Source organism: Rattus rattus, chromosome 8 (assembly GCF_011064425.1).
Source record: "Rattus rattus isolate New Zealand chromosome 8, Rrattus_CSIRO_v1, whole genome shotgun sequence".
Taxonomy (NCBI): Eukaryota; Metazoa; Chordata; class Mammalia; order Rodentia; family Muridae; genus Rattus; species Rattus rattus.
Genome location: NC_046161.1, coordinates 68,446,088 through 68,458,903, shown reverse-complemented (window position 1 = coordinate 68,458,903; position 12,816 = coordinate 68,446,088). Strand labels below are relative to the sequence as shown.

Below are 12,816 nucleotides of genomic sequence, written 5' to 3'. Positions count from 1 at the left end.
AACCAGTGAAGCTGAAATAATTCAGAGGGAAAAAGATGGAGTGGGGGGATGCAGAATAATCATGTAGGAATAGGAGAGAGCCTTGGAATAAAATATATTCCATGGTTTCTAGAGCAGCATTTCACTGTTTAATTTAACCCTTTGTGACCAAGAAACATGTTTCACGTCTTATCACCAACATACAGCATCGATGTCTCCAAGTGTACCCATATGGATGTGATTTTATTAGCCAACCTAACGTACCAAACACCTTGCCACAGACTTTCCCCCTAAAATCCAATTCACGGTCTAACATGTAACTCTTTGTGAACTGGATTGAAGTTGACATCTCGTGAAAAGACAGGAACTATCACGATGTCATGTCCCCTAACAAAGCAGATGGTGCTCACCAAGCTCAACATTTCTCAAATGCTCATTCAGTACTTAATAGGAAACAAAAGCTGAATCTGTATTTATGTATCCCTACGTTCTTCGACTTGTTTCTGCATAACCTTTGAATTCACTTTAAAATTCCATACGAAAAATTAAGACAGAACTAGGGAGAAAAAAAAATGACGACTCGGTAGGTAATTAAGAGGATCTTTTATAAAGCTGTAAGTGACCCAGTGTTTACTTTAAAAACATGATTGGTGTGACACGCTATAGTAAAATTAAAATTCGTATTGAAGAGTTAAAGGCAAGGTTGGCAGAAGTGGCTAACTGTGGGCTGACAGAATGTGTATTTGCTCTTTGTGCTCTATTCGATTACTTCTGGGAATACAGGTTTTATTGCCGTTTGCTTTTTTATACCATGTGTTACTCTTCCTGTTTACTTACTTTCAAGTTCTCTGGTGACATCAAAAGTCTTGTTACTGGACCAGCTTCCAAAAAGAATGTGTGCAGAATTTCCTCAGTAAAAATATCCCACAGGATCACATAGGAGCCCCGATCTCCAGACACCATCCAACTTTGGTCTAATTTTGAAGCAAGACTGTGAGGGTAAAGTAATGAAGTCACACTGTGGCGATGACCTCTGAGAAGGGTATGGCACGGGGAATCTGAAAAGCGATCAGACACCAAAGAGCACAAAATTATTTTCCAGGTCATGCATTTTTACCATAAGGATGCAGCTGGCTGATAAGATTGACGAGCACCCTTAGTAGGCCATCTCAAAAGCAACGTTCCTCATCAGAAGCTAGACCAAGTTTTGAGCGAGACAGAAAGCTAGGTTGTTCAAGTCTCCTGTTTGCTGATGGTTGTTGACATTCTATAACATGAGGGGACTAGTCACATACTCCCTCTTCACGTGAACGGCCAAGTTAAACTTAACAGAAAAGAAAAGCAAATGTCACAGGACATTTCGCTACGAAAGATGTTTGAGATTATCAAGTTCTACTTCTTTCTCGTTGTTTACAGGTAAGGTATCCCAGGCTCGAATAGGTCATGCAACTCCTCGTGTCAAAAGCTGGGCACAGTGTTTAATCTTAGCTGCTCCGGGAATCTTCCCCCTTACCTGTGAACGATCACTTCCTACATGTGCCGCCACAGACCCGGACACATCGATCCTTTTGACCCTTTCTTCTAACTCACACATTCTACCCACCTCTCTAAGATATGGGTACTAACAGCCACCCTTGCTTGGGACAAACTGTTGAGTGAAGTGAATACATTCTCAGCACATGCCTGGCCCCAGGGAAGCACATGGACACGTGGGTAGTGGGTACCTGGGCACATGGTTTCAAACAAGACCTGAAGTAGAACTGAGCCTGCTGGTAACCTGCTTCTCTTGCCTCTAGCTCCTCCCACTCCCTCCATTGCTATTCACGTTCCCACCATCAGAGAAAACCATTTGCCAGTCTCTTTATTCAAACCGAAAAGGAATCTCAAAGTTCTGTTATTTTGTTTTGTTTCACCTTCTGGCCTCAGCAGCAGTAATGAGTGTCCGTTCAGAAGCTGTCCGTCAAGTGTAAATTTCTGTTTATTTTCTTGATATTGGGATAAATTGGTCCAGATTAAAATGTCTACAGTCGCCAGTTTCTCTGACTTTTAATGGCAGCTATTTTTCTACTTATTATCTCTCCCAGAGTCCTTGCTGTTTACTGTTTAGCTGTCAATCACAGACCTAGTGAGTACCTAAGTGTTCTGAAAATCAGAATGGGGACTAGAAGAGAACATTCTAATTGAAAAAAGAAATGTGTAAAAAGAATAAGGAAAACGAAACGAAACAATTAAATTTAGGATGTGTAATGCCCTAGGTTTGATTTCCAGCATTGCAGAAGAAGAAAATGGAAGTTAATTTGTGGAATTTCATAGTAAAATGCTTATCTAGCACTCACAATGCCCTAAGTATAACCCCACACACACAAAGGAAAAAGAAAAAACAAAATCCAAAAACCATACAATTTTTACTACATATTCAAAAATCTCCATGCCCTTCTACCTTCCCTCCCCTTATATGACAACTCATTGAATAATAACACTTATTTAAATAAGTAGGTATTAATTGTCACAATGCACAGAGATAAATAAGGACACAGACTTCATTAACAAGGAAATACAAATAAATACAGGAAAATGCCATTTTATTCCTCATTAGTAAAGATTTAAATGTTTAAAAATGTAAAAGGCGGTCAATATTCAGGAGCACACTTGCAATTTCACAGGTGATTATTGGATACTCATGTATATACTGAGATAAGTCCTTTAGAGAGCTTAATTTCCAAAATCAAAATCACAAACTAATATTGACGTAGTCATTCAAGGATAATCAATTCCAAATCTTCCATAGTGGCCAGAGGCTGGAAAACCCAAGCACTGATTAACAGAAAGGTTTTCAACTTAAATTCTGATTATTATTTGTTACTTAAAATGAGCTCGTGAATAATGAGCAGCAAAACTATTTCATTAATATTTATTTAATAATGACTCAGCATGGCATTGATTTTACTAATGTAAGTAAAGCATTGCACGCACTGTGCTACTATGTGTGTGTGCTCACACATCCCCGTATACACATACTTATACACACACACAGTTTCAGGAAGTATCGTGAAACTGTGATGCACAGTGGTCTTTGTTAGAAGCCAAAGTTGAAACTAAAGTGGGGAGCAAAACTTCTGGAGGAGCAGTACACCTCTCTGACTGAGTCCTCGCAAACCCCATGTTCAGACTTAATTTGGTATTAAATTGCGTACAAGTTTGTCTGCAATTGCCAGCGAAGGTCTGAGACCTCTGAATCATGTTCGTATAGCTTGTTGAAGATCAGATAAATTAGGTAAAGAGGGAAAAGAGAAAGTCAATCACCTTTCAATAAAGAGCCCCCTTCTAGAAGTCCAGCTTTGGCAGCATTCAGAGCCTTAGTTATGAAAATGGTCCCATCCTCACAGCCACAGATGAGTTTATCAAGATTTGGAACGTACTCTGATGAGGTGATGGTGGCTGTCTCTCCCACCTCATCTCTGGACCCAGAGAAATGGTCTGCGATGCTCTGTGACACCATTTGATGCTTATCAAAGTTATCCTGAAGAGTCCAGGTGGTAGTTATTGGTATTTCTGAAAGGAACACATGTACAGAGAAAAGTTGGTTTATTTATTTACAATAGATAGGAAAAATACGTAAAGATGTCATTTCTTTAGAAGTATGAACCCATTGGAAAAGTTCAGTCACATTCAGACCATACATAGATAGATAGATAGATAGATAGATAGATAGATAGATAGATAGATAGATAGATAGACAGACAGACAGACATAAACAGATAGCTATGTCTTGGGATGTTCAACTGAAGTTCATTTGAATTATGTTGGTTGCATTTGTGCATTAGATCCCCAAACTTTAATTATATCTGTTCCAATATTGGTGTCTGTACAAGTTACTTTTCAGAAAATAAGATTAGAAACTGAAACTGTTGGGGCTAGACAGATGGCTCAGAGGACCCAAGTTCAATCCCCAGAACCCACATTATATAGCTCACAACTTCTTGTAACCCTAGCTCCAAAGAGGCTCAGACACCAATGGCTTCTGTAGGAACCTGCCCTAATGTGTGCATATTCCCAACAAACATATACACATAATTTAAATTAAGTAAAACACATGGAAAGTGGCAAGCGGGGCACAGGGGATACACCTTTAATCTCTATATTGGCAGACAGAAGCATGCAGAACTCTATGAGTTTGAGTTCAAAGGCAGCTTGTGTACCTAATGAGGCACCGTATTAAAATGAGATGGGGGAGGGGGAACGAAACTGCCTTACCTCTAGGAGAACCATCAAACTTAGATATAGGAACATCTGGGATATGCCACAACGTGATTCTTCCTGAGACTTCTCCAGAGAAAAGTACCTTGTAAAAAGGTTCTTTCCGTTCATTCATGTAGCCCATGACGAAATGCAGGCTCTGAAAAATAAACCATGAGCCTGGCTCAGGTAATAATCAATGTCCTGACCACTGGGAAGAGAGAAGTAAGACTTCAAAACCTTTTAAAACAATTTGGCAATGTTTCAAAAATTTCAAGTGAATTAAATGAAATAATCTGTGACTTAAAGTTAAAAGTAAACAAAAGCCTCTATTAAAAATGAGAAATGAGATCACTTGCTAAGCATCAGAGAGATGACACAAGTACCTAACCGTGTGTGTGTGTGTGTGTGTGTGTGTGTGTGTGTGTGTGTGTGTGTGTGTGTGTTCTGTGTACTACACACATTCCTTCATGAAAGCCTTAGCAATAAGGACTGGATACATGTTTAGTATAAAAAAGAAATATCATCAATTAAAAAACTCCAAGGCTATGAGTTTGTGCTGTTGTGGTCTTTAGCTTACATGTGAAGAAAGCTAGAGAAAGGGCTTGAATTAACCATGGTTGGAGAAAACAACCTTGAGTGTAAGAATCTGAGTCAAAATCCTGTGTGTTCATGACGCTACAGCTCACCAAACAGGTCTAGTCTCTCTCAGTTGCTTCAGTGCTATTGCAGTTAAAATAACACAGTTCACACACACACACACACACACACACACACACACACACACACACACATATATATATTCATACATACAGTCCTCGGTATCCTTTTCCAGAACTATTAACCAGCTATTGGCTCTAAGAACTCATAATCAGACCTATTATAAGATTAAAACTCCCAAGTTTAAATCCTTGAAAGTAATCTCTCCAAATGTCAGTTTCAAAATGGCCTCCTAATGGCAGCTGAAGTCATGAGGCATTGTATGCGCTTGTAAATGATAAAGCTGAAATACATCTTAGTGACCTCCGCCATCATTATTTTTGTTTTGTACACAACTGCCCACGTTGGACCTGCAGCCCTCTTTCATCTGAGACTTGCAGGGTGCACCACAAACCCCTCAGTAGATAGGTTCACAGTAGGAACCAGTGAGAACCCTCAATGATGCTGAAATAGCAGACAGAATTTCATGGTGGAACTCCAAACACTGACCCTGGCCAGTGCCATGCTCTCCTCTTGGTTCACTGTGATCAAAATCTTAAACTGAGATTATTCTGTCTATGGGTCACTAGCTTCTAGTTACTTCTTATACTTAAAATATGATGTGAGGGACAGAGAAACTTGGATATCTGAAGAAGAATTATTGGAAAATGAACCATCTGTTTTTGTGTTCATACTCGGAGAGACAAAGCTAGATAACTTTTCATTTAAAAATGTTTTCTTTTATGCATATAAGTGTTTACCTGCATATATATCTGTGTACCGTGTGTGTTCCCTTCTGTGGAAACCAGGAGAGGACATCGGGTCCTCTGGAATTGGGGTTACAGACGGTTGTGAGCCACCATGTGCATGCAGGGAATTGATCCCAGGTCCTCTAGAAGATCAGCCAGTGCTCTTAACTGCTAAGCCATCTTTCCAGCCCCAACGTTCCAATTTTAAAACAATGGTTTTATATAGTTTTGCTATTTGCTTGTTAGGGTAGGAATTTCTGAGTGACATTTGGTTTCTGTGGAAAACTGTGTTGGTAAAACTTCATTCTGAGGCCAAAGGGGAGCAAACAGCAGGCTCTTCAGAGTAACAAAAATGCCTTTCTGAGTGAACCACAGCTTGCTTGTGACAAGGCTTCACCTGCTTCTCACGGAGGACTTTAGAAATGTTCCTGATGCACGCTGTCATTTTAAAGGTTTTGTTGTTGGTGTGCTTTTTGGTTTGGGTTTTTTTTTTTTCCTGCCCTAGCAGCACCCAGGGTTCTCAGTTTTAGCTGAGAGATTTTTAACCCAAGTTTTTTTTTTCAGCAAAACATTCACGGGGCATCATGGCTGTGGGGTTTCCCAGAGCTCTGCTGCCTAATTAATCAAATCATTATTCTGCACACAGCTGAGTGCTCTCATGCTTGATGTGTCACATAAAGCTCTTCCTCTTCACGAAGCACCTTTTTGGGTAATTAACTGATGACTGAGTCTACAGGTTAAAAATCATTTTGAGTAACAACCCTGGAATAAAACAGTTACTTAGATCTCAGATGTGGTTAACTGTCAAAGGTATTGTTAAGCCAAGTAGGAAGCTCGCAATTATATTCACAAGCATCTGCTGGAAACCTTAATTACAGATGTTTGAAGAAAAAATAGTCTCAAAAGAACAGCTAAGTACACGTGAAAATGATCTGGGTGTATAGTTACATTTGGGGGTTTTTGTTCTGTTTCATTTTGTTTTTTAAGTCTAAAAACCATTTTCATAAAGGTTCAGAATTGGAGCAGGTATATCAAAATGTTAAGAAGGTGCTATGGAATAGATCAAAGGAAAAACATGGGATGTGTGTGTTATGTGTATGAGAGAATCCATAAAATAAAATCCTAGTAACTGGTGCATCTAGGCAAAGGGTATATACGTGTTACTCATACCAGTCCTGCAAACTTTTCAACAGTTGGAACATTCCCAGCTGCAGTAGGCAAACAGTCAATATTTATGGTGGTGAAATCAGAATTTTAATGTCTTCTTTATTTTCCTCCACACTTGTAATTTTCCTATAATGAACAGGCATTGTTGTATCAATCAACAATTCTTATGGACGATACTTTCTCTTTGGGAGCCATTAACACTCAAAGTTGATTTTCTCATTAACAACTTGATCTGATGCTTTGATTTTTTTTTTTTTTTTTTTTTTTTTTTTTTTTTTTTTTTTTGGCAAGGCTGAGTCTATTCCAAAGCAAGAAGCGGGTTTGAGGCCACTCCTCCTGCCTTACCTTATTTTCCTCCACAGAAGTGGAGCAGAGTAAGTGAGGGTAGACGGTCCCCTTCAGGACGCCTCCGTCGGCGGGGCACGTGCATTTGGAAAGCCCACTACATGGAGAAAATTATAAACAAGATTTAGGGTCTTTCATTTGCTTCCTTCCCCGCTTCCACTTTCAAAAGCCGGATGGCACTGTTCGCTCGAGTTTCTGAACTCCAGTTAGAAACTGTTGGGTTAATAATTACGAGTGACTTTTTGAAAGCGCCGCATCAGCTGTACAGGTTCTACATGGCTAATCTCATGCCTTCATCCCCTGCTGTGCCGTACAAAGGCAGGCGCCTGGCAAGCCCAGAGGAAATCTTCCAGTGCCAAAGTTGTTTTGTTCTGGGTTTTGATCAGGGGCTGCATGCAGAGGGTTTTCCATAATAAACCTCCCCAAGTTCATTTTCTACCTGAATGTTCTGAACGCTGTTCCCATCTGAGCCCACCTGTTCAACAGCTGATAGATATAACTGTGACCGTCTTCTGTCCAAACAAGGATCCTGTGGGCAGCCAGCACCTCTCCCCCAGCAAAGAATTGCCCGTCTCTACTAACTTCAGTCCACAGAAGGGAAAAGTCACAATAGTCATAAATCTGCAAGACAGTGCAACCGTAAATTAATAAAGGCCGGAAATAGAGTCCGCCTGTAAGATTAGCTGTGAGTTATGATCACAAAGACTATGGAGATGATGGAATTAATGCTACAGCCTATTGCATGATAAGCACATACATACTGTACTCGTGGATGAAAATAAAATGTAATTTTCTTATATTTCACAGGACGTATCCTTCCACATTTAACCTAAGGGAGGTTGCAGTGGATAAAGGTTTCTGGCTGGCTTATTTCGCCGTGCGTCTGTTAAGCATGGGAAGCCAAATCGTACATTTTAAAATAGCTTTATTCTTCCCACACGAATAGTCTCAGAATAGCACTTAAAAATTCCTTATGTGTGAGATGTCTGTGTAGTAGGAAGCCTTAGCTAGCTTGAGGATTTTAAACATTTGGCAACAATGTATTATCATAGCCCAAGTCAGATAGACTTCCAATAGCAGTTATGTGAAACATTAAAGAAAATCAAGCTGCCATTGGAGGATAACTTTGTTTTACTCTCAGAGAAATCACAGAATAGAGTCATGAGAGAAGAATAAATGTTCCCTAAAAACATGGTAGTGACTCAACAGAAAAGCAATCCAGAATTATGGTTCATCTTTATTTGTAGCAAATATTAGCCTTCTAAATAGTAAAAGTAGACATTGTTTTGAAAAATGATTTGAAGATTCATTTCTTTTTTTAACAATTTGTTTTTTTTTATTTTATGTGTATGAGTGTTTGTTTGCATGTATGCATCACATGCACGAATTCCTGAAGAGGCCAGGAGAGAACATAAGATCCCTTGGAAGTCACAGACATTTGTAAGCTGCTATGTGGGTGCCGGGAACAGAGCCCGGTCTTCTGCAAGAGGAACTGGTGCTCTTAAGCACCAAGACATTTCTCCAGTCCGGGGGAATGGTTTTCATCATTATTTATTTGTGATTGATAAACTAGAATCGATTGGTTCACATTCACTATCTTAGGGAGCAAAGAAATGGAATACACAGCAGTAAGATAGGTATAAAAGACTGTCCATGTCTTAACATTATTACATTAAGGGTTTTCCCCCAATATTTAAATCATATTTTCACGGTTTGAAGAAAAACATTGCAATTGTATTATCACCGGTACTTTACCTTCCAACACTTAGAAAACACCACCAACAGGAGTCTCTCTGTGTACGTGCAAAAGCGTATTGTCTGACAGTTGAAGGAGTCAAGAAACTTGGATTCTTTTTCATAGACATCTTGCTTCTCCTTTAAGAGCAAAAAAGATCTTAATACAAAATCCAGGAGATGTCTGCATAAACAAAGGCACAGCCCTCATATATATGACAGAGCTCCTTCCTATCATTAGACAGGGGAAAGCATCCAAGCTTCCTTCCCCATGTTTTGACCTAAACATAAAGAAGCTATGTGCACAAATACCCTTAAGATTCAAGGACTTATTATTGATAATCAACCAAACACCATTCTACAAGGAACCATGGTGAGTGGTGAGAACATAAAGTTACTTTCTTTCAGCCAGAGCAGAAAGGGAAGGGCATAAAAATTCAAAAACAACAATAACCCAAACCAGTAGTGTCTTAATGACTGAAACCACAAGGAAACAATACGAGATGGGCTATGAAAGGAGGCAGGCATAGACAACAGTGGGCAGCAAACTCTTCTGTAAACTTCTGATAGTGCTGGGTGGTGTGGGGGTGCCTAACGAGTGCCAAGCAACACAATATCTCAGATCCTCAATGAAGAAACTGCCACAGACTGTGCTGGGAAGCCTAACATATCCTGTGTTTCTTTCCCCTTTTGTCCCTTACTTTGACTTTGGTCTGATGGTAGGGGCCAGGTGACTATGCCTCAGGAAAGTCACCCTCCTATGTCTCTGTCTGTTATAGCCCCTATACCCTAGAAGAGTCCTAGTGGGAGGAGATAGAGCAATGTCTACTCCCATATTTTAAATTAAAAATATAGTCTCTTCCTTTCCCTACCCCTCCCGTGTGTGTGTGTGTGTGTGTGTGTGTGTGTGTGTGTGTGTGTGTGTGCAAATAAATCTATTTATATTATGTATGGAGTCATGGCTGGAAGGACGCAATTCAAATGCCTTGGTGCCTACCCCTTGAAAAATACCATTTAAACCTTCAGCTGTGAATAGGCATCACTCTCATGGTTTGAAATTTTCAATGAATAGTGATTGAAATAATTAAAAAAAAAAACAAAACAAACAACAACAACAACAAAACGAGTGGTTTCCAAGCCAACCTGAATGCTGTTGATGGACGAAGAGAGGTCCCACACTTTGAGCTCACCGGTTACCGATACAACCAAGAGAGAATCTTCTGTGAAGAGAAGGAAGGTCACATAGGAGCTGTCAGCCAGTGGACCAGGATGTTGTCAGTATTACCTCATAGTTACGCAAAGACTTCACGGGACTGGGTTGGCAAAATATTCTTAGCTTGATTTTTGTTAAGGGGATGATTTCAATCCAGGTTCTAATGCCCTGTGTGTATGCAGAATTCAGCTAAGAGAAGAGTCATGGCACCTGTCAGGCAATGGTTGTGTTGAACCTGTTACAGATGGGAATGTAGAACCAATTCCCATTTTACTCGGGCATTACCATCTAGAGAAACTGAGTTTCAGTGGTATTTCCAGAAAAAGAAAAAGTGTCCCACTGCTACCCACCCCCCCCACACACAGAGGCGGGGAGGGATGGAGGGAGGGAAGAGAGGGAGAGTAGAAGAGAAGGGGATGGGAAGGGAATAAGGAGCAGGGAGGGAAGAAGGGAAGTCAGAGACAACACACAAACAGCCCGACTGCCTGTCCTTCTCAGTAAGCAGAACTAAGAACTGGGTCATAGAAACATTCTCTTTTGTGTGTCTTCACCTCCTGCTGGCTTCCTAATAACTTGACCCACTGGTGGAGGATCTGGCTTTCCCCTGCCATGGCTCTAAGAGCTTCCCCCAAGACAAGGTGAACACCAGCAGTGACCTCAGCTCTAGCTTGACAGTTTCAGCAGCATCTCACCAGCCACTGCACCTTCTTAGACGCTGAGACGGACGCCCACCTTTACCTTGAATCCTCACAGAGTGAACAATGCACATGCATTTCATCCAATCGGGAGACTGCGAAGAGGAAAAGGTGTGCAGGACAGCCAGAGTCCCAGCATCGAGGACGAGAACGTCTTGATACTCCCCACAGCACAGCAGCCAGCCCTCGCCAGTCATCCGGAAGGAGCAGTGGTAGTACTATGGGATGGAATTCCAAGAACGGCACCTCAGAGATGGATAGCATTCACACCACGCTAGCTGTGGAAAGACCTCTCAATTGAATTCCAGTCAGCCTCTCCTTGATGAACCCACTGATCTAGGCAACACCTCCAATTCCCTTTCATTAACCCCAGACTTCTGTTGACTTTTCAGCTTAGCTTCAACCCCTTCCCATGCCCCAGGTAAAAGGAGAGTTCTTTTAAAAAGGAACACTATAAATCATTGGACAGTGATAGGTATATTATTTCCACAATGTTATTCAGAGCTGAACAATAATGAACTCAGCTCTCTACCCCAGTAGAGCTGCTAAAAACTGGCAAGAAATAAAAGCATTTAAAAAAATACTGGGCAAGTATTCGTATACCAAATACATTTTGGAAGTATGTTTTACTTAAGACCAGATTATACATTCTACCTCACCCCTGAGCGCTGCAGCTGGGCTCTGGTCCCAGGAGAAGAGGAGAGCGTGGATGAATGTTGCTGTATGAGGAACCAGCAGCACGAACAATGCAAAAAAATATAAAATCATAGGGGTGGTAAAATTACCCCTTCACTTGTAAGCTGTCCTTCAATACCCAGAACCTACTTTAAAAATCAGAAAGTGTGGCTAAGATAGAGATCAGGCGAAGTTCTGGATTCTACCTCCAATGTTGGGGGAAACAGAAAGCCTTTGAATTGAAAATTATTATAGAAATTATAAGTAGGTTTCTTTGTTGTTTACAAATTAAAAAAAAAAAGAAAGAAACAAATAAATCCACCAGAAGAACTAGTTAAATTTTTAAATGCAGCATGAGCTGTATGGCTTTCTTAAGATTTGTATGATTTTAATTATGGGCATGTGTGATCAGTGAGGGGTCAGGCATGTGTCCGTGAGTGCACCGCCTGTAGAGGGCGGTAGAGGGCAGGGCATCCCCTGGAGCTGCTGTTAGAGGCAGGATTTCTATGCTGTGAACCAAATTCGGGTCCTCTGGAAGAGTAGTGAAAGGGCTTACCCCCAGAGCCATCTCTTCGGATCCAGAACAGGTTTCACATTTTATAAAAAGCACATCATTAAAGCCAAATCTTCCCATGTACTTGTGGATGTTTTGTGTCACTTAGGAAACGTGAAACAATATAAAAATCTTTTTTAAAGATAAGAATCAGGATGAAGTAGCCAGGGACAAAGGCCGTTGAACAGTATCTTTAGACTGAGAGGAAGGCCAAGAAAACAGATAACCACTGGTGATATTTTTCCACCATGGAGAAAAAAAATAGAAAATGCAAGAAAAGGATATTCTCCAAAGATATTAAGTGCTCAGATAGCTAGAAGACACTACATAAGTTACGTTTTAGCATGTCCAGTGTCCTGGAGGGCGTGCACTTACGCAGATGGCAGTGTGCCTGTAAGGAAGGGTGGTCTTCTCCACACACTGGCCACTGCTCACATCCCACAGGCACATCTCCCTGGAACAGAAACCCATGTTATTCTCTCCCGTTTCCACACAATTGGCTGGAGTAAGTTTTGTGCCTCCAAGTTTTTCTTTAGCAAGGCACTTAGGCTCCACCTGATCGTTCATGTAGCTTTTGTTACAGATTACTGGGCAGGAAAATGCGGGGTCATTAGCAGGATTATCATTTTGTTTGGGCAATGATTCCCTGCCTATAGCCTGCAGGCTTTGCTTTAGGGCTATCCTGGCTAACACTGAATTGTGGGAATTCAGCCATCGTGGCCTTCCAGAGGGACAGGACCATGGTCTCTCCTGGTCTTTTCATGGAAATAG

General features: G+C 40.8%; 1 protein-coding gene across 1 annotated transcript in view; it reads right to left on the bottom strand.

The window, feature by feature from the left end:
- Positions 1-12,816, bottom strand: part of Wdr72 (WD repeat domain 72) — a 179,033-nt gene that overhangs the window by 157,783 nt on the left and 8,434 nt on the right. The window contains exons 3-11 of the mRNA XM_032911486.1: positions 12,421-12,499; positions 10,861-11,035; positions 10,053-10,129; positions 8,931-9,050; positions 7,651-7,796; positions 7,176-7,272; positions 4,234-4,375; positions 3,283-3,531; positions 817-1,037 (exon numbers count right to left, since the gene is read on the bottom strand). Coding sequence (XP_032767377.1) covers positions 817-1,037; positions 3,283-3,531; positions 4,234-4,375; positions 7,176-7,272; positions 7,651-7,796; positions 8,931-9,050; positions 10,053-10,129; positions 10,861-11,035; positions 12,421-12,499 — 1,306 coding nt within the window. The remainder of the gene's footprint in view (positions 1-816; positions 1,038-3,282; positions 3,532-4,233; positions 4,376-7,175; positions 7,273-7,650; positions 7,797-8,930; positions 9,051-10,052; positions 10,130-10,860; positions 11,036-12,420; positions 12,500-12,816) is intronic.